The sequence below is a fragment of the Saccostrea echinata genome, unplaced genomic scaffold (genome assembly GCF_033153115.1).
Source record: "Saccostrea echinata isolate AGI-Se365-2 ecotype Australia unplaced genomic scaffold, CSIRO_AGI_Sech_v1 ptg000022l, whole genome shotgun sequence".
NCBI lineage: Eukaryota > Metazoa > Mollusca > Bivalvia > Ostreida > Ostreidae > Saccostrea > Saccostrea echinata.
In genome coordinates, this window is record NW_026889771.1 from 9,107,501 (window position 1) to 9,130,966 (window position 23,466).

Genomic DNA, 23,466 nt, shown 5'->3' on the forward strand with positions numbered 1-23,466 from the left:
ATAGATGGCTTACTTTTATTGAGTAGATGTTTATGTCCTAAGTAAAGTGCATTTACCTTTTGAAATGCACAGCTTAGAAGGATTTCATTTACTATCTCCAACAATTCATTTTTCATTCTAGTTTTACCATATTAATGCACCAAGATGTTGCAAATAATATTTATTAAACATTTTTTTCAAATAATCAATATATGTATATTGTATACAAATCAGTCTTGAATCATCATATATCAATAATTATCAATAAATTAAATCTCTTCATTTACAGGGAATATGTATTTCTTTTTTTTTTCATTTTTTTTAAATCTGAGATTGACTTTAAAAAACATCAAATCATATAGAGACAATGATGATTCAGTACGAGAAGATTGTCTTACCTTGGATCCACGCTCGTTAAAAATGATCTCCACATCAATGATTTTCCCAAATTGCTGCAAAAAGAAGACAAAATATTATTAAGAAATAAAATTAAATTCATTAAAATTCTATTAATTGCACCTTAGAAAACTGTTCAATTTCAAAGAAAATTATAGTGATATTTGAATGATAGGATTGTTTTTAATCGTTGTATATTTCATTATTAATTTAAGATTCTTGTATTTGGACTTTAAAGCCTTTAAAGAAAACTATAAGAAATAGTACCAAATAATAATCTAATACTATAGTATTATGATTATACAAAACTAGTAATCAACCATGAAAAGTCTTGGTCCCCCTAATTGCTTTAGTTCTCAGAGCCCTGCATGTGAACAGGCCAATCAATACAGACAGTGGTCAGGGGTAGTGTGAGAAGCAAATGTCTTCCACTCATCAAGTCAAATAAATCTTACACTGCCAATAAAATGGCATCATGACTATCAAAGCAGTCAAGAAAGAAGAAAGGATGTTTGTCACCTCTAAGAAACTGTAATGGATCACCTTTAGGTTTCTTATCATTTCTATTTTATTTTTTTTATTGCTTTCAGTACAATGTGTCTGTTCTTTTGATGGGAGGGGTAGAGAGACTTCATGTATTGGACACTCACCCCTAGTAAGCTTTTTAGATCTGCCTCCCGGAATCGGAAGGGGATATTTGACACATGAAGACGTTTTGGTCCCACAGAGTTGGGAGTAGTCGTTGTTCCAGGTTGAGCTGAAGACTGCTCGGCCTCCAAATCTGTCTGCTACAAAAACGATAAAAAAAAATTTAAACCATTCCGTTTGTGATTTTCATCCGTTAGGGGATAGCAAAAGGATGCCAAACCGTGGAACATGATCCAGAAATCAATAGTTCTTCTGTCATTTACAGCGACTTTGTGGGGGAAATTACAAGAAAGACTTCTAAGACGAAAATCGTAGTTTTATACATAAAATCAATAAGAGAAACTCCTTATAATGACCATCTGAGGCCTTCAGCCTAAAGTCTGCAGTAGACACTGACAGATCTCATCTACTCGGCCATATTTTATTCTGTAAACAATTTGTTGAAACAAAGACAAAAGAATTAACATGGGTAGAATTTCAGCTCTTGTTCAATCTAGCTGATGGACTTGATAAAGTTTTCAGATTAATCCACTGATTGCAAAACATCCATTAAATCTAATTGTTAACTGACTACAGTATCCATGTTAATTGATATGAAAGATAAGTGCATCTGATCCTACAAAGCAGCTAGCCCTAAGTTTTATGTTTCAAATCATACATAAATATATATTCTAAATTAGTCAAGGCATTTGTCAGATAGGCGATCAAACCTAAGAAAAATAGGTAATATGATAGTCAATACTTCATTACAAAGTGATTTTGCCCTTTTTTGCATATCTAATCACCCATTTTTCTGATTCGATATTGCTTTTTTTTTTTTTTTTTTTTTTAAAACATCACCGATAAACATTTCTGTAACAAACTTTATGTAAAATTTAAGCATTTTGGAAAACCAGTACTTCTTTGCTCTCAAAAAAGCAATATCAAAAACACAGTCTTCAAATACATATATATGTGTAGAAATATAATAACTGGATTTGCCAATACCCAAGCTCAAACTGGAAACAAAAAACTTTCAAATCACCAAGTCCTAATCTCAAGGCTTGATATTTTGGGGGGATTTTTGCAGCTAAAAAAAATAGGTTAGGATAAGAGAGCCTTGAGAAGCCTTGAGAAGAGGAAGAAAACATGATGCAAAGTAAAAAACCAAAAACATTTAAAATAAGGAGAAGGAAAGATACTCTTAAATGTCATCATTTCATGAGAACTTCCTCAATGTTGGTTCTTAAGTTCTTCATTTTTCTTTTTCTTTTCTTTTTTTTTTTTTTTTGTTAAAGCACTTCCTTTTTTCACAGAAAACAGTCATCTTGATTCTACCTTCTCCCTATCTTGAAAACTAAAAAACCTTCATGTTAATAAAATAAACTAAAAACCATCTTCCAAACACCACACACTGTTATATAAATATTGTGATAAATAGAAACCATACAGATCTCAGAGAAGCTTGAGGATTTGACCTTTTCCCCTAGAATTCCCCTATCTGTAAAATATCCTATAGGTCAACTCACTAACAAGCTCTGGGAGTTGTATGGTCTCGCTAGACCCTTATGGTCCAAAGTTTCTGAATAATTAATATTGGTATTAGCTAATTTGTTTTTAAGATGACTGGGGGATGGTAGGAGTGTGTTTATAACATGCAGTAAGTGATGAACCTTGTTGATCCCTGCCAGCATTTCTTCATAAGGGTATGCTCTTGGAATTCCCTAAAATAAAATTCACATACATGTATAGAAAAGAAACGCTTACCACTGACCTAGTAACATGAAGACTGAGAGATGTTCTTAATTTAAGCTTCTTTAAATTTCATTTTTTTTGAAGAGGAACATTTGAGATGAGTATGAAATATGAAGATATGAAGTATCTTAGACTTAGCCTACAAGGAAGAGTTTTCATATTAAATTTCTTCTCCTCATCACACTCGTGGCTATCAGATTGTATCTATGTTTAGAATGAAGTGACTCATTCTACTTTCAGAGTACACTCTAATCTTTGGTATTGTCTTGGCACACAAGCTTCATTACAAGAATTTCTCTCTTCCAGAGTAAGAGATAAACACTACTTACATGACTTAGTTTATCAATCTAGATAGAGGAAACATCTGATCTGTGTAATATAATGTTTCTTTATACAGTCACTGACGAAACTGAAACTGTACTTTTATCAATTAGTTAAACAAATTGAGAAATCTCTTTTGATGTTTTTCTCTGACCGTTTCAACTCTTTCATTCACTAGCATTTACCAGACTAAGAGTATGATAAAAAAATGCAGTCAAGCATGACAGCGGAATCACGATGAGATATATATAGGGAGATGAAGGCACAATGCTGGATGATTCTTAGCACTATTACATCAATATAATTAGACTTTAGATCTGTGATAGTGTCAGACATTGCTCAAGTAAATCCACACAGTTAAATAAGCAATCGATACTTCGGCTTCAGAGCCCTCGTTATTCAACGGGGAACATCTAGTTACAAATTGAGCATTCATCTACACACAAAATATGACCAGCGGGACTATACACTTATAACTAAGTTATTTTCAAAGAAGCTGTTTTCAAATGTGTGCAAAATAGATAACCATATGGGGAATCAATACTGATGTCAGACAATATAGAGAAACTATCACAGATTTTACACATCACATGCTAAACAACAAATTTACCAGAACATCTTATTGAATCTAAAACAAACTGTAACTTTGAAAGTGAATCTCTGCTAATAAGGCCACAATGGTGCTAGAACCACACAGCAGCAAATTATATTGGCAGACCTATGGCCAGGCAAACTCAATCAGGCTCATGCCTAGAAATAAAGAGTTGAAACGTACACTGAGACTTCCAGGTCTTACCGTCTGCTGTTCGACACCCCCATTGGCAGCGACTGTGGTGGTGGGGTAGGTGGCTGAGTCGGCTTTGAATGTGGCAGCCTGTTCTGCTGAGGGTGCCACAGAAACTGGCTGACTAGTAACTACGACTTGTTGGGGGTGGCCATATTCATCTATGCCTGTCTGTGCTGCATAAGGATACGCAGATGTCATTTGATTCTGCACCATGTGCTGTAAAAAAGAAAAGTAAACAATTAAGCAACAAACAATGAGTAACCATCATATTTACATCAGTCACAGATGCAGAAAAAAACACAATGATACCATGTCTGAGTCCGCCATTAATGACAAATAATGTACACCACACCAAACAAAAGCTCAAGCCTTCCTCAACTAAGTTACAAGTACTCACTTCCTTCCTACTTGATGTGATCCTATTCCAAGTATAACTAGAACATGCAGTCTGAACTGCACATAGCATGAATGTGTGCTAAAAGCCTATACCCAACTACCACACCTTAGTCAATGAGCATCAACCAAATTCTACCTAAATGCAACAGGAAATTGAGTTTAGGTGCAAACTAATACCATTCTGATTGTTTCACATCCCATGTCAGAACAAATTTTGTTTAAATTGTTCAGTATGACAGTTTTGGCTTTGTGTGTTACAAGTCCGTTGACAGATGTCAACAATGAGTCTAGACCAAGTGATTTATTTGTTTCACATTCGACAGCTCCACACCGTTACATTTTATTGCTGGAAAATATGCTTCAATAATCATACAATCATCTGTTAAAAAATTGTATCTCTTTATATTAGACAACCTTTAATACAGCTGACTCAAATACCAAGCACAACAAGAGCACTATAATTCTCTAACAATTTCAGGTTAATTGCGACACATGTAACAGTTACTATATTACAAAAATCAATGTCTCCATTATACAGCTTTAACACAGCATACTGCCCTTGGGCTCAAAGGTAACTTCCTATAAACATCACATATGTTGTAAAATCATCAACTGCTACAAAATGCTGGAAAAACTGAACTAAACTAATGATGAAAAAAATAAATTGGCCTGCAAAAACCTTTACATTAAACACATAAACTGAAATGAAATACAAGAACATAAAACAGACAATAGGAACCTGACAAATCTCCAACCTTTTTGTCCAAAGAGTTGAGAATGGGCAATTTCCCCCTTATCTCTGCCATATTACGATGTAACAACACAGGCACCATGGTAAGGAATGATCAATTTTAGGCCTTGCAGAGAGCCTCATGGGTAACAATTGAATTAGCATTCTTTCTCTTCAGAATAACACCCTCTGAAGCAAAAATCTGCCACACAATTTCTGAACAGTTTAGGCAATAGCTGAAGAGATGCCCATGACTAATCATTCTGCCTTATTAATACTGCTATGAACACTGCAATGGCCTCATTGTTTGACTATGCATAAGAGCAGCACGAAATTAATTAAAAAATAATTATCTTCCTAGAATTTTTTTTCTCATTATTTACCTGAAAGGCCACTGGAGCTCGAATCATGGCAGATCCTAACACCATCTTAATGTTGGTGTGTATGTATAATCCAAAAAAAAAAAAATCTCAACAATACACAAAGCACATCCACAACAGCTGCAGCCCACTTAATATTCACCAAAGAACGAAGAAGTCACTACCACATGACAATGTTTCCATGAATATTGGGAGAATTCTTCCTATTGGAGTACTATGTGTGATTCAGTGGTAAATGATGTCAATTATTGACCAGCTGAAGAGGGGACTACTGTCACTACAGTGTGTGTGTATAATACAGCTTGGCAGACATGATATAACCAGATGTGACACCTACTTCCTCTACATATCCCCGTTAATCCTCTTTTAGTCAATAAACTAGCCATAATATCTGGGTTGGGAGCCCCTCCCCACTGGGATTTTGGTCTTTGTGTATGTACACATATGGGACTATTAAAATTGCCTCATTAACAATTAATTATAGTTCATAGTCCTACGCCATTTATTTTTGATACATATGTACTACAACTATAAACTGTTGTATCAAGGGCATATCTTTGCTTTATTTGCATGGTAGAGCATTAAACACAAATGATACTTTGCAAACAAATTAAACAATTGAGACAAACACTAAAAAGATAAATTGTGACATTATAATAGAGTTATTTTCTAATAGAGTTATTTTCCCCCCTTAGTATTTGATAGAAAATTTCACACTAAAAGTTAAGTGGGAAAAAATCAATTTAGCTTCATTCATACAGCTTTTTCCCCTGAGAACTCCCAAGGGAGAACTTCTCCATGACAGCAATTTGAATAATGCCAATAGGTATATTTACAATAGAGAACATATTTCTGACTTTAGAATGACAGTCTATTAATAGGAGGGTTATGATTACATATAATTTACTTCCTTTATGATATAACAAGTTCCAAAACCATTATAATTGCTTTGGTACTAAAAACATACTTAGCACAGAAATGAGGATTTTCAGGGTGTCCAATCATAACTTTTCATTCCCAGTGTGAAGAAACACGCATATTTCCATGGAAACCAGCTTAACAGCTGTGAATAATACACTGGTCATAGCTTTGTTGCTTGATAGATAAATATATTTTCGTTTCACTGATATATAAATAAAATAACAATAATTTGTAAACCTTCTAAGATGAAGTAAAAGAATATTTTAAACTAAACAAAGAAATGGCAAGGTTAAAATATTGAAATATTTTACCATATTCAGAAATTGCAAGTCCGACACTTGATTCGCAGTGGCTCCCAAAGAATGCACTGGTAACCACATTTTGTTTCTGAACTAGTACTGTACAAAATGATACTCCCATACGAACGTTATCTACATTATACGGGCATTAGAGCCAATTTGTATACAGTATGAAAGGTTAAATATAATACTCATATTTCATGCACAAATTACACTTATAATACAGATAAATTGATTTTCTAATTAACCATAGCCTGAATATATATATATACCTGTTTTGACAAATTGTGCGAGTCAAGCTTATAAACACAAAATTTCATACAAGGACACAGCTGGCCCACATCATATTATTCTACGTGTATAATAAGTTTTAACATCCCTTCATAGCAGTCAAGTGCCCATTACATAAGATATAACTTTAACTGTACGAAAATGTTGAAAATAACATTACCAAAGCTTTGGTCAAAGGAGCTCCTGGCCACATCATTGGATTCATGTTTAAATAAATCTCAACTTTACTCTTGGAAATCACACCATTCAAAATGGCGGTGTGTTATCAAAAACTGAAGCTAAGGGAACAAATGTGCTGGCATCTGGTGTAAATTAAGCCCCATCTTGTCTATGGGGGTCATATGGTATCTACCAACATCCATTGGTTAACAGCAGGTTCCAAACTTGGAGTTGGAGCCGTCTAAGATAAGGGGGTAAACAGGGAGGCTGTGAATGGCTTTCTTGAGAACCAGCATCTCATAAAATGGAATCAAGATTTTTCCAAAACTGTCAACAGAATGTATCCTCATTCATTAGTTTTAGAAGTCTGTGATAACAAACCTTGACTCAGAGTATGATTTATGATATCTTTACATTGAGGCTGGGAATACATTCAGAATGATCCATATCATTTCTGAGTTTATCACTGCCAGTGCAGTCAAACCTTATTTTTTTTAAAGGCTGTATCATAGATTTGATCCTAAACATACCCATACTTCTTCATTTATAGACTCCCAGTCATTTTTTCTGTGCTTGTTAAAAACTTTCTGCCCTGGTTCAAAAATAGGATACATTTTCTGTGATTTTACCAAAATATCAAAATATTAGGAATAGCAGACGGCATCATAATATCAGAAATGAAACTTACATCCTGCCAATCAAAGATTCCATTTCAGAAATCTACAGTTATTCTGTACATATGCACATGTAAATTACATATAATCTATTGATGCTGCAGAGGAAGGGAAGTAACTCTTATTGCTACTGAGGACAGAGTTTAGTTTCTTTGGTAACAAGAAAACTTTGCATGACAATGATTGATCTTTTTTTTATCACTTTAAATAATATTATTTGTGTTTTAATTTCCTGGGTGTCTTGAAGGCTTGTAGTATATTGAGTTGCAAGGTATATTACTCTTTCAAACATCTGGGAGATCAAAAGCTAAGATTATTTAGATAGATTGAAGTCTGATATATACATGAATCACAAAGGCCATCTTTGAGTCAATGGTTGTAATTATAAGCACATTTCATGGATCAACAGTGGAGCACAGCAGATTGGAGATTTAATTTGATTTCCTTCTTGCGACACTAGCCCTTCAGAACTGACAGCACGTTTTGCATGTCGAACATAGCTGTGTTGGTAGTAGGTACTATGCTTTATTTGGGTATTTAAAGGTACCCGACACCTTTAATCATCAGGAAACAAGACACGAGAGTGGATAAAAGTATTAGAAGGTACAAGTCAATGTAAACAAACACAAGCTGAAGTCAACCCCTTATTTCAATCACATTTTGTGGACAGTCATAAAATTTTACAACATAGATAACACATCCATTTCTTAAACTTTATGAAATTTGGCCATCAAAAGAATATTTACAACAGCCCTTATTGACGTTAATCTGGAGTTTGGGTTTAATCTTTTCAAACTGGAACACACCTGACCTCAAGGGAACGCTCGTCAGCTGCTCTTTCAGTAGATATCTCTTTAGTATACAGCATGTTAAGAAGAGACTGGATAACTAATGACCTTCCACAAGATATACCCTCTAGCCTTTTTTTTAGCTATCTTTCATTGACCCATCCTCTCGCTAGGTCAACTTTTTCTTTTACAGCTCGACAAAATACCTGAAGGGAAACAAATGCAGCCCGAGCCACAAAAGAAAACAGAAATCAATAGATTTCATTTCCGTGATTTATAGCCAGCTCCCATATATTGATTTTGCAGTAAATTACACATGAAAAATGTGTACCCCAAAATGAATTCACCACTGCGTATCACAAAGAAAAAAAACCCAACAAAGATGTAAACAAGACAATAATGTCAATTGTCAAACAAAACACTAAAAATTTGCATATTATACTCACAGGTGCTATAAGTTGTGTTGTCAATAACATTCCACCACTAGGAGGAAGATATTATAATGAGATACACGTACATCTGACCGAAGCACATACAAAAGTCAATCACTAATTGATAGGATACACACACACACGCATGTACACACTCTCAGGTGAGAAAAATCCAGGTAATATGTAAAGAATCACATTCGCCTTGTTTAGAAAAACAATCCGAGTCAGTTTTATAACTTCTCATGGAGACAGTATCACCATCATGAGAACTAATCCAGGCGCACAACAGATGTGCTAGGCCCTTCTTATCATCGCACCTCAGTAATGGTCATTTAAAACTCCTCCTATATAATCACTTGGTCATATAGATAAAGTTGGCATTGTGACATAGCATAACTAAAAGTCAAGAAATTTCCTCCAGAGAGAAACACAAGCTATACAAGGTAAAATTTGCCTTGTTCTAACATAGAGTGCCTAGATGGTAATGGGACACGGGTCAAGTCATATCACAATTCGCTCGAATACCTGGAGCGCAGGCAGGCTTTGTGACGCTATTGTTAAACAATGACAGAGAACATGGCCATCTCTTGCTGCCTGTCTATTACAGCACTCCAACGCTTTAATTTTAAATTGATTACCTGGGCTTTCAGAGCCTTCACATTGCTTTGGGTTTCAACCTGGGACAAATTTGACAGCTGGGATCAACTTTCATAATATAAAATAACATTAACATGCATGTCTTCAAGAGAAGAGAAAGTTTCATAAATGATTAGGCCCCTAGATTAGATCAATTTGCAAATCAAAGCCCTGGATTTTGAATTTAAATCTTCCTTGACTTTTGCCTTTACCAGCCTTTAACACCTTAAGCTGTAAATGGTATTACATTTGAAAAGAAAGCCATGATTTATTGAATGTGTACCCAACAGGATTTTCATAAATTTGACTTTCAAATACAGTGGGAAAAACAGAATTACTTACCATTTTCACACTCTCTGTTTTAATAAAACAACAAATTGAAAGTAATTCCAAGAGATTGCAACCACAGCTCAAAAAATCCAGTACATTTGTAAACACAGCATTAAAAAAAACTTTGGATTCAAACACTTAGCATGTCAAGTTTTTGTCCTGAATATTTTATCTTTGGTCACTTCAGCACACTAGGGTCTAAATAATACACAAGGAGTACTTAGACACATCTGACAAACTGTTGTGACAGCACATTATTTTTCTGGCCATCTCAAAGTCAAGAGATTCATCCCTGAGCAAGAGTAAATGAATTATTATAGGAGTACCTATGCAGCTAGTAGCCAGTTGTGGCTGTGCATGCCCCAGGCCCCACATCTATCAAAAGGGTGGTGATGTAGTGTTGTGTAGCCCCTAGACAGCTAAATCCTGGTAATTATATCATTACTCCTGAGGTTTAGCTTGAAAACATGGTGACTAATAAATATTTGATCAAATTAATTGTTAATTGTTTGTAATTGACAGAATTCTAATATATATTTCAATGTTCTAATATTGCTATTATGACAATCTTCCAATTAACAATAATGTGAGATGGCATACTTTATTAAAAAAAAAAAAACACTTTAATTTATCAATGGTTTTTCATTTCATAATTAAGCTGGAGATATTTCATGTTCAGTCCTTTGCATTTTGGAAAAAATGTCGATTGAAAGAACAAACTTGTATCATGACATAGTATTAACCCAATTTAAGCACTTCTCCAACCCTGAATTATCTGTGCTTTTAAACAAGAAACAATCTTTGTTGACTAAGAATTAATTCTGTATTCTTCATCACATATTGTCTGCCCCATCATTCCTTTTATGGGAGATGTGAAAAGGAGTCGGGGGGGGGGGGGGGGGGGGGTTCTATTATGAAATAAAAAAAATAGGGTGACATGGACACAGCAAGACTGAATTTAAGATATATCCTAATCTTGCTAAAAAAAATAAAAAGAGAGCTTCACTGATATACCTGCAACCTATTCATGCAAAATTTAAATGCATAACATTCTCTAGTCTGGTGGAAAATGACTAATAATGTTATAATTTATTTATATGAAAACAAAAACCTATTGTATTTTATCAAGGTTCAATCAGTCAAAATGTTCCATTAGGCAAGAAATAACATGAATGAATTTGCATATACGGCTACGAAATTGAATCGCAAACAAGAGAACAAAGCCAGCGGTAATATGATTTATAGTCTCCAACTTAATTAATCCACCCAGAGACTGGTAAAGCCGAGATCGGGTACCTTGGCATGGCCCGGTTTTTTTCAGTGTGCTCCAACCCCTTGCATTAATCATTATCAATGCCAAGATCTAACAAAAACCCAAGTACCAGTAAAAATAACATGGAGAGCAAAAAAACCAACCACCCGTGAGCAATATAGCACCATTTGATCTGCTACAACTGAAATGTCACAAACAATGCATTATGCATGAAAAGGAAAGTGCAGTTTTGATATTTAGCATATGTCCAATTATGACTCTGTAACTCTGAGGTTTAAAACACTCGGTTTCACTTTTGAAGATCCTCAAATTTCAGCATTCTTGGGGCATTAGTAAATGATACCTTTTTAAATTAGTGTTCTTTGTATTATTTCCAGATGCATTTTCAAAACTAAAAACCTTAGAAACTGACACACTTTAAGTTGGGTGGGTGGATTGCATCAGAAATACAAAACATTTAGTCAATATCAACAGTTACAGAGTTTACGAATTTAAAAAAAAGAATTATCTTTGATCCATCATTGAGAAAATCCTAGACATATTGAAGAAAGACACCAGACCAACATTTTGAATAATTTTTAGCCGGGCTTATTGCTCAAAGAGCAATTGCCGGCTATTGTCAGCCTGTTCAATGCAGGAAGTGTTGACCCCATAGTCGCCAAATTAAAGTTACGTGTAAAAATATAGTACTTACTCTCAACCACTTTTGAGATAATACAAATGCTAGATAAAGCAACAAAAATGAAACGAAGTTTTATCTATACAAATAAACATCAGTAGTAATAACTTTGAAAACTTCAGTCCAAAGTCAAACACCATAGTTCATCTGCGTAATGTTTTTTAATAGTCAATGTTGTCGTAGCCTAGTTCTCTACAAAGACGGAGAAAAGCAGGAGAGGGAACCAGATACATTCGGCGGTGCCATGTTAACTCTGACCCTGATAAATTCGGACTGTGGTTTTAGGTCCCAAAAACTAATTGGTTTATCATTTATTTTGATATTTTAAAATAAATTTTTCATAAGATTTTTAACAATTATTTTCAAATAAGATGTCATTGAACCCTTATTTTTATTATTATTATTATTTTTATAATTGTTTGTACATATTCTTCCAATGTCTGCAGAGCTCATTATTTAGCTGTTGTATGGCTCATGTAAAAAAAAAATCAGCTTTGTAAATAAGCCCGGCTCTCTGTACTCCTGAGTACTTTGATTAAAGTTGTTGTCCCAGCTTCAAAGAAAGAAATACCTGTCAACATTACTCAGAACTCTTCCCCGAGGATGCAGATCCCCTTAAGCCACAGGGAAGAAGATGTCTATTAACCAAGCCTAATCTTTTCAGATTTATTGAATCATTACCTGTGTTTTATCGTTTCCCTAAATTTAAAGCATAGCTAGTTTTGCTTTGAAGTGAAGTTAAATCCAGAGTTACCTCTAGAGCTCTATCAAAAGAAGAAGCAACATTTTCCCTGGAAGCATTTTGGACACATCACTTGAATTTTTTCATAATTTGAGGAAACATTTCTCTCTCAAAAAGATTTGCCAATTCTATGTTTTGAAAATTTCCCAATAACAAATTACATACTTGTTGAATTGACTTATAAAGGGAAATAATTTCTCCTTTAAAAAAAGAAAATTAAATTTGATTGATTTCCAGATTTTAATTTGAAGTTATTCAATCCAATCTAAAATTTACACTTCATAAACTTTTGAATAATACAGATTCACCGTAACAATCATATGACTGTGTATTAGTTCCTCTTTGGAGAATTTATCACATAGTCTCATGTGTACATGAATGAATAACACAAAGGCTAAGTTCAGTTTTATCCCCCCACATAATATAAGCTAATATTGTTGAAATTCAGCCAACAATAACCTCTTAATCTTGTTTGTTTGGGGCTGTAAATGTGGTCTGTGATTTGTGTATATAATCAAGTATGTCAGGATTATTTAAGGATAAAGACTAGCTTGTTGACTAATTTAAACTATCTGGCTAATCTACTGTTAACCTGCCAGTCCATTCTAAACAATATAGGCTTTATTTAATTTCTACAAATATCTCATTGTTCAACAAATTTCAATAATTAAATCTCAAAGTGAATATGTTTCTGCTTGCTGTTGGAATTTTGGTATTGGATCAAAATTTCACTTGGTCACCCCTTCCCATCCACTTTTTCATAAATAAATCAACTATGATGGAGATACAAATTGATGCTAGATTTTGGGGGGGGGGGGGGTCTTGGAGTGGGTTTATCTAATCACTTTCACTTACCCATTAAAATCGAGTTAAGACCAATTTGCATATTTGAATACCGATAACCTCTACACCTTCCCCTGATCTATAATATTTGCATTTTATCTACTACATTGAGAAACATGAATAAAGTGGTTTAAAGATTCGATAAAATGTCAATTGACTGATTAAGACATGACTCTAAACACCCTAATGACAGAATCTAATACCAGGGAGACAAATACCTAAGGGATACTTCTAGAATCCCTATCAACTGGCGATAAAGGAAAGAATGGATCAATAGACAGAAAACAAAGCTCTTGTCATTGGAGACACAAGTCAACCAATTCATAAATCACATACCCAGGACTTAGATTTCTTTTGATCAATATCAATTATGTCCAAACATGTATTGTAGCACTGCAAACAAAAAGATTCAGATCATGTTTAGTGACCCTTTACTAATTTTAGAACAATATTCTCTTTAAATGATCTATGTACCTTCACATACTTTTTTTTAGTTCAGTTTTCTTATCGTGTTGGAAAACTTTGTATAGTTTGTACTAAAACTTGCCCATTTACTTTTTCTCTCATACTCGTTACCAGGCTATCACACTTGTAATTATCGTGTTCCGTAAATATAGAGAATTTAGCCTCAGGCACCTGCACTATTTAGGACCATTAACATTTTACTCTGGCCCAGGTTGGAAAATTGTGCTTGGTGACTCTTGAATGTACTTGCGAAACACTTGATATGCACTTTAATCTAACATGTTTAAAACAGAATATTTTTTTTTATTAATTCATTGACCTTACTTGGTATAAATCTACACAGTTACCTTCTGTCAAGTTGAATTTTCCTGTCACTCTAAGCAAACACATTGCCGTAGGTAAGAATATTGTTAACTGTGAAAGCTGGCAACATTATTAGCATCGAATACTTATCAATATTCATCAGAAGCACTGGGGGAAAAAGGACACTAATGCATTATGATTTTTAGGGGAAATGTGAACAAAGTTTTCAGGGAAATTTTATTGTTGTGTGGATAAGTTCCCAGTCATTTAAGGCATGCATCTTTTTAAGTTTTACACAACAGACACATTTCACATGACAGATAGCATCTGTCTTGTTTTACACATACTTAACCAATGACTTTGCTTGTTAGTTTGTCAATTACAACATTTTCTACGCAATTACACTACCCCTGATAAGTGTGTACCACATTACGCACTTAAACATGATCCCTTCACGACGCCTTTTGCTGGCTAAGTCAGGAAGTTGACTCAGGCAAAATATACATCCAAACAAGTATTCACCATTATAGTTTGACTAAAAAATATCTCGAAATAACTTCAATGATCTACAAGGAAAAAAATCCATCATGCATATAGATTACATAACTACAAAGTGTCACCTTCTAAAATACAAATGTGCACCCAAATTATTATACAAAAACATAGCAATAAAGTATGAATATAAACTGTCATATAGACTTACACAAAGGCCCTTATGTGGGCATAATCAATATGAAAAGGGGTCTTGCATTTACTTAACTTGATGAAAAATTCATGCTATTTTATGTTGCTTTGTCAGGGAAAAATATCTAATAGAGATCCTAATAAAATCCTAATTTTCAAATAAAACCATGTTTTATTTGTGCATGCAACATATTTGCAAGCAACAAAGGCATAGCAGGACCCGTAATCCATACACACACACACACATAGAACAGTTCTGGGACACGTTACCAGCTTAAGATTGTGACTTTAATGGTATTGTTCTTCTTCAAATGTTCTTTTTCTAGATGAAAATTCGAGGAATGGAGAGTCAAGGGAATAGCTGAACTCAGTTCATTATCTCGTAAAATCAATATGGTGAAAAGTAAACTTTTGAATAATTAATAATTCAATGATCAAATGGGTACACATCAATTATATGACCATCAGAATTTCTTATGGTTGCGGAGGGTCTTGTTTTGTTTGTTTGTTTTCTTTTTGCACTGTGAGACGTTCAAGAAGAAAGGCAGCCAATCTAGCATTTCAAACTTTGAAAGCTAAAGATTATCTATTAATATTTAATCTTTTTAGAGAAGGATAAAAAAAGACAGTAAGGTAACCTAGCAAGAAAGAATTTAAAGTACTGTTACAATGTAGATCTAGCATCACACCTACAGGGAAAAGAGCAGTGTTAATTGTCAAGTCATGACGGCAAAACCACATGCATGCTTAAAATATTCCAACTTAAAATATCAATTCCATGCAATAAATGAATCAAACAATACTTAGAATATTGTTTTAGTAGGCAATCATCAGTACTTCATTTCAACTGTACACAAATACTAATTCTTGCAGTCCAGAGTCAGGGAAAAATGGATACAAGTACCTTAAACCCCTGTATTCTAAGAGACAGGGTACTACAATTGTTTTACAGTTATGAATTCTGAATAAGATACTGGTCATGCTTCATACATGTACCATTGTTAATATAGTACATTATAACAAGTGGTTTTTGCAAAAAATAAAGAATACAGAGGTTTTGTTGCATGCTATTTATGAGATGCAGCTCTTGTGAACACTTCCAAATTTATTTTTGTCAACTACAATGCATTGCATTTTCTTACCAAGGGTTGTCATTTTTGTCAAATTCCCTGAAATTCTAAAAAAAGTTGAGATATGTTTTCAGTTACAGTTGGTTTACTCATGCAGCTTTCATCAATCAATGTAAAAGTGTAGAAAGAGATGTTATAATCGATTTAAAAAATGTATATACTGTCAATCAGGCTTAATTCATGCTACATAAATATTTTTCATATTCATAGAGTAAGACATTCATTTCATAACAAAAGAAATGTCAGTATAATCAGACACTGTGTACAGTACTGTCAAACTTGAGACAAGCACCTGCTGGGAGAGGGTGGCTACAAAAGGCTATAGCCTTTCATGTCTTTTAACCTACTGGGCAATTTTGAATGAAAATGTTATATTTTTTAAAGTAATAAGCGAGTGTTACTTATTATCTTGGATATAGAATAACTGTCCATGTATGTAGAAAGTGAGGTTCAAATTTTCTACTGTTTTTAACAAGGAAAAAGTCCTGAGGAACAGAAACAGATAAGACTGTGTTGACAAGTTTTGTAACCCATTAAGTCTCACGGTAAATATCTCTAATAAAAGAATAAATTTGTAATACCTTGTGTATCACACGTGCTCTTTTTGTTTACACGAAAGGAACATATGACAGATGGCTCTTTAATGGGACCTAAAATTTATCGATAATTTCTTACCTCAACATGGCCTTCATTTTCTTTGTTCTCCTCGAAATTACTTCCAGAAATCTGTGTCAATGATGGCCCAACTTTTCCCTGATACTCTGTCTTGATGTTATTCATGTACAAATTCATATCGAGAATAGGAACAGAGACTTGTGTGGCTACCTCCGCCATGTTGGACTGTCAACGCAAAAATCACGCTTCAGAGGTTTTCGAGATGACACTTGATGGCTTGTGTGAAAATAAGTTTACTCGCTATAAACCAGAGATTTAAAGTGGTACATTAACATTAGAGTCCATTGTAGACTCGATTCTATTTTCCGGTCTGTTATATCCGCTGTAACCTTCCTGTTTTCAAATAAACCTCCGCTTCGCTAAGTTCACATGAGTCAGCTGCTGAGTCTTCTCTATGTTTATGATATGCAGCGCGCCCTCTGGTGGTCGTATGCCTAAGTGCAATAAAGTTCTTCTTTTTTTAATATATTCGATCAGTGCATATTATCTATTCAAGATATATTACTAAAGTCAGGTACTCTTCACACAATTGCTCCGAAGAAAATAGTTCCATTCATGATCAGTAGATACAACATTACAACAAATGTTAAGAATAATGATGTATATTTATTTCGTTAAAGAAAACAAAATTAACGTTAAAAGATTTTAAGAAAATCACTTTTCCCCAGAAAAGGAAATAAAAAGTTTTCATATTCCTACGCTCGCTGCCTCCTCAGTCTTTTTCACGAAAATACATTGTATATAGGTCATCCTTCGATTGATAGTGATAAATCTTTTCACCAATTATATACCTGTCATGATTATTGTTCGTTAATTGCCGTACATTTTCTTTTGAGTGAGAATGTTAATCATTAACTATGTGTGTTTTTTTCTCTTTTTTTTTTAAATAACGGAATGGATATTATGGTTAAACACCTGCAATCGTAACTTCTCGGCAAAGCAACGTGATTTGCCGAGCTCGTCGGAAAGGATCTTCGCACGTGTGTAAACCTAGTCTATTTGGTCTTGCAAGCACAGGTATGTGCACCGTTCGATAGCGACGCTTAGATCATGTAGAATGGGTATCAGTATTTGCTACGGACATGAGGAAGAACTATACACCAGTTTCATAACAAGTGCAGGTTTTTTACTCAAGCCCTATAGGGGCTGAGTTATCTAAAACGATGCTAGGTCATTGCACTACTCATGCAGTTTATAAACACGAAAATATACTATTTTTGTAAATAAAAACATTTCTTGAAACAAAAATGAAGTTTATCTTCAAAACGTCTCTATATTCAAAGTCTATATAAAGTGTTAAATGTCGGATTTTATTCTATGACGAAGGAATGTTCAGTGACGCTCCACAGCCGCAACCGATCTCGCGCTTTACTTTGCGTTTAATAACGGCCGTCAATGCATCTCTAGACGAGTTCATTGATTACTCTTGTTGACCCATCTTTAACATCTGCCTATACATTGAGTGATAGTACTTTAATAGCACAAAATTAAAAAAAAATAAAAATCTATCCTTGATAGATCTATAGTTTTGCTATTTAAAGAATTGGGCTATCTTTGATCTTTGCTTGGACTTGTTTCGAATTTTTACAGAAGATTCTAATATTGGAAAGTTAGATGGTACACATGTAGCACAGGCCCATAGTACGCGGGATTTTTTCGGAGCCCCCCCCCCCTTTCACTTTGAAAACGTTGCTACAGGCCTGTAACATGCTATTTGGATTAAAATATTTCTGAAAATGAGTGAGCTGTTAAATACATCTTTAAAATTATACGGTTAATTATATTTAGTGTATGTTCTATGGGAAATTAAAACTATTTTTTAGGCATCTGCAACGTTGTGATAATAAGTCACTATACACGCATGTAACGTTATATATGTACATGCAGTTTCCTTAGTACATGCATATATTTTAATCAACAAAAGATGTTGAAACTCAGTAGCCTAAATATTATGTCATTTTAGGATATTTATGGCCATTGTATAGTTGACTTTCTACAGCTTGAGTATCTCTGACGTTTTATCAGTAAATAGTTTCTTTTAATTAGAAATTATCTGAGCATAATGAAAATTCGAATAAATTAAAAGTCGAATATCTTGGATATGGGGTAACCCATGTCTGTTCTTGTTAATTTGAAACATCGCAAATCTGCAGTCATTTGGGAAAGACAGCTACAAAATTTAGATATAATTTTTAAGAACCATAATTCAGGTCCAAAAGAAAAAAAAGTTGCATGAAATAGTATGATTACAAAATTCAGATAATTACCGCGGGAAAATACATCATTCATTATTAGTGCAAAAAGGACATCCTTTTGTCCAGGGAGAATATGATTGGTCTTTTTCTTATTTTCTTTACATGCATTAACCAATCATTAAACTTTTGTTTTCAGGGTTAAATTGATATGTTTGCCTTTTTTTCAATTCTGATGAAAAAGAGATCCACTGGAAAAAAAGAGACTAGCATAAAAACTTCTTATTTTGTTTTATGTAACGTTTGTTTTTGTTTCAGTTCTGATTTTCATACAACGGTCCCTTTACGCGTTTCAAGATAAAGTCTAGAATTGATAATGTAATCAGACGGCAAAAAAATGTCGTATTTTATGCCCATGAACCATGCAGAAAAGAGGTGTCAAATTCACAATGCTGACTTAAAATATATATCTGTGTGAAGCGGTCCTTGTCAACCTTTTACGAATCTAGATACACAATTTTATGGAAGTTAAAAAATACCTGTGTTTTTATACATATCTGTAGGTATATTTACTTAAAACCATGTGCTACATGTATGCATGATCTTGAATAGTAGGCCAATTTTTATTTAACGTATAATCAGATTCTAATGTGAAGCCACTCAAGCCAGTACTTTATGTTTTTAGCTGACTTAAGTGAATTCATACAGAGAACTAAAGTCATATGCACGTCCATGTTAAGCAGGGTAAATCTGTCCAAGTACTAATAAAATACTTTTAAATTGGCGACTACATTGCGGGGAGGGGGGGGGGTGTTGAATCTTGACATCCTTTTTATCCATCAACCAATTGTGTTCGGCCGGAACCAGGACTCTTGGTTATCATTTTATAAAATGTTTGGTTTCATTCATTTTTTTTTTTTTTAATTTTTTTTATTTAGAATACATCGTAAATTTTATACATGTACATGTTAAATACGGACCGGGGTTGAGCCCCCCCCCCCCCGCCCGCAACTGTGCATCCAACTCACATCTACTAAAATTCAATGAAAAAACCATGAAAAGCTTTGTTTGCTGCAACTTAAACTGGCTACCTGGGGCATCACTAGTCTCCAGAAAGTGAGGTGCAAAGAATTGTGTGGGAGGGGTACTCTCACTATATAAACAAAGATTTTTAATGTTAAGTACCACTGATTTTGATGGATTCTAATGCATTGTTGAGACCCCCCCCCCTTTATATTATTAAATAATGAAAACTAGCAACATTACTTTAAACCGATGAAAATTTAATTTATTTTGTTTTAAAACTGATATTTCCGAGTCTTTTTATTGGAGGGGGGGGTACAATCGCAACCTACACCCCCGTCCCCTCAATTCCACTAAGGGGGAAGGGTAAGGGGTTGTTTCATATTGAATCAGTGATATATTTTTTATTTAAATTAACGAACTGTGTACTATACTTAAGCATCGTGCATTTCGATATGTTTTCTATATTGAATGTTTACATACAGACCTGGGGTTTAACTTTTTTGTCAAAGGCATTATGATTGATTAGTTTTAAAGTATCTTAGATCAGGTACAACTCTCGCTGAGTTGAGTAGTCTAAAAAGAACAGATTTTAAAAGTCGCTTGAGATAAAATCTAGAATATACAATAAAATTGATTCACTTAGCAGTTGTTTTTTAACGATGTAATCTTGCATGGTTTTGTGTCTCAATGACACCTCGACAAAATGTCTTCTTCCTTTTTTTAATCCATTTAAAGGGGTAGAAAAATATTCGCAAGGAGAGAATTTGCACACAAGAGAGATATTTTAATTATACTATGTCCATTAGGCAAATCCTGTATATATGAACATGTTGATTTTGGGCTGTGGGTGTGCAATAATCTTCGAGAGCCTTTCGGTCCGCCGGGGAGCGTTACAGACCAAAATTCATGGCCATCCTCGCTTGCCAATGGATAAACTGAGGCTAACTTGACAAGTTGACTTTTACGAAATCATTAATATTCATCTCTTAAAGTGCGTCTGTGTGTGTGTGGGGGGGGGGGGGGGGGTCAATAGCAAACGTATTCTAAGTATAATTTATTCGTATTAGGTTTTATGCACCTGTGTTTAATTTGTTATTTTTCATTTTTTTTTCAATGGCTGTGTGAAAAGCCGTATATATCACTGAAACTTTCGGTGCTAAAATCACTCATAAAAAATTTAGAGATTTTTTTAAATATCCAAATCGTATTATCACAATCTAGCTCTTAAATGTGCGTAACAAGGACGTAACAATCCCATGATTATAACAGGTTTATCTCCCTAATATTTCCGTATCCCTCTCACATACTGGGTAGAATATAACCAAAGACAGCATAATCAATCTATCATGCAGGAAATCAAATACATAAAATAAACATGCCACGCGCACGATAATGTCCGCTGATTTCTCAATACTAAGGATAACAAAATATTTAATGTTTACTTTAAAAGAAAAAGTCATTTACGAAATGAAAACACCGTGATCCGGATTTCCATCGTTCATATAATACCCCTCTAAAACAAACAAAGGGTTTTAAACGGCTTTTTAAAAAACAGAAAAATATATGGTATGTCAATATGTGCTTCATTTCTACTTGTGATATTTTCTAAAAGGGCTATCAGTGTATATAGTTTAAGGATAGATTTCAGAATCACAATCCGATCTCTCTTAAAGCGGCAATAAACATTTATAAGAAGTGTAATTATTTTAATGTAAATATATACATGCATGTATGTCGCTATGCACAGATATGACAAAACAGAAATGTCAATTTTAACCACATGTCAAAGTTATTTAATATATATGTAATGACAATATATTTAATGTTTACACTAACTTTTAAAGTGCATGATTAAGCATTGCGCATTGCCAAAACAGGGAAATTAAAATGTCCATGCATTGTCTCTGCCATTTACAATAAAATTAATCCTTTAATGTAAAATGTGCACAAGAAAATTAATAATAACAACTAATCATGACATTGCATTAAAAAAACGAGTATTCTTGTAATGGACACTTCAATCGTTTTTTTTTTAAAGAGAAAATACACCTTACACAGTAAAGTGTTATCTGGGGAGGGCCAGCAAAGGTCGATTTTCTTCAATATCAATTGAAGGGGGGATAACTGTCCTTCCCACATATTTAAACTATTTATCTTCGGATGATTCAAACCAAATCACGGTGAGCATTTTCACATGAATTGTTAGATATTTGAAACCTTCCCCCTCCCAACTCTGAATACGATTTTTCGCCATTGTCTGGGATGGGGGAGGGGTTAATGGATAAAAATTTTTCACACAAATTTTATTATAATATCAATTTAATATTGTCATATATGTTGACTTTTTCGAACAACTTCATACAGGAATGATCTAAATAGTTAACTGGAAGATGGTCATAAACAGCAGTTTATTTAATTGATATTTTGTGCTTTAATTTGGAGTACAGATTCATGGCCCACAGCATCTATAGACAGTCATTAGATCCGCCAATCTTTTGACCCAGACCCCGCATCTTCTAATGTAACACGATTCCGTATCGATTCTGACATGTACACTAATCGCACAATGACAATTAAGGGTTGGAATTATCCGGGAAATCGCACGTTGATGAGAATTTAAAAATTTAGCGACGTATTAATCAAGAAGATGAGAAAAATAGAGGGTACCATATTGATCTCAATCTCTGCCATCCATCTTTATGACGTTGGGTCGATATTCCAAGGAAAGAATGCACTCATTATACACTGCACAACAATGAATTGATTAATAGAATAAAGATCAAATAAAGAATTCATGGATGTGAAACATAGATGGGTCGTCATGGCTTGCGATTTATTGAATTAAAAATAACGTTATAACATCTTAATAAAGAATGAAGTAAAATGTTGCAAATTCTATAATGTATTTCTAGTGTTCTATACTTTTGCATGTTTATTTCATATGCATTCAAGATGGTATTTCCCAATTAATTCCAGGGCAAACAAATCTTTGAACCTTCGAAAATGAAGTTCTATCCAGGCAATCTATGCCTCTTATTTCATATACACTGTATGCATTGAACATGAAAATTGAAGCATAAAATATGGCGCAGACACTTTGATAAGAAAACAGAAGTATAACAAAGTTATTGTATATGAATATTTCTTCTGGTATCGCATGTACTGTACACAGTGCATATATTTGGTAAGTCACAAAAAGGACTTAATTTGCATTTTTCAGTTGGATATTTCCACCATCTTTGTTCTGTGCTAAATTTTGTGAAAAAGTCTTGGCATTAAAAAATCAAACGTTTATATTTAAGCTTTTACAAAATTGCTGAAAGCACAGAAAAGGTTAAAAATGAGAGGAAACTCTATCCCGCCATTAGTCCTAACAAAATCGCGGGTGACTGCACTCAGCAATATAATTACATCAATATAATTCTCCACCCTGCAAATGTCAACTGAAGTTCATATCACTAAGTAATATTAAGAATAGAAACTCCCCAAGGTTATTAATATCACATTACCAATACCTCGGATACCCCTCTAATGACCAAGTTTTCCCAAGAGAG

General features: G+C 34.0%; 2 protein-coding genes across 19 annotated transcripts in view; one reads left to right on the forward strand and one right to left on the reverse strand.

Annotated features, from left to right (window-relative positions):
- The window catches only part of LOC133190361 (uncharacterized), a 231,401-nt gene that overhangs the window by 94,608 nt on the left and 113,327 nt on the right, over nt 1–23,466 (forward strand). The window lies entirely within an intron of this gene.
- Nucleotides 1–23,466, reverse strand: part of LOC133190369 (RNA binding protein fox-1 homolog 2-like) — a 443,535-nt gene that overhangs the window by 9,807 nt on the left and 410,262 nt on the right. The window contains exons 1-6 of one of the 14 annotated variants that reach the window (XM_061325972.1): nt 16,695–16,835; nt 16,032–16,066; nt 3,854–4,081; nt 2,676–2,726; nt 1,026–1,163; nt 378–431 (exon numbers count right to left, since the gene is read on the reverse strand). In XM_061325972.1, coding sequence (XP_061181956.1) covers nt 378–431; nt 1,026–1,163; nt 2,676–2,726; nt 3,854–4,078 — 468 coding nt within the window. In that variant the 5' untranslated portion in view covers nt 4,079–4,081; nt 16,032–16,066; nt 16,695–16,835. Of the gene's footprint in view, nt 1–377; nt 432–1,025; nt 1,164–2,675; nt 2,727–3,853; nt 4,082–4,174; nt 4,315–5,016; nt 5,169–5,374; nt 5,515–6,603; nt 6,698–7,042; nt 7,202–8,949; nt 9,101–16,031; nt 16,067–16,694; nt 17,073–23,466 lie in introns of those variants that run through there. The other 13 variants (XM_061325959.1, XM_061325958.1, XM_061325968.1 and 10 more) reach the window with 13 other exon arrangements.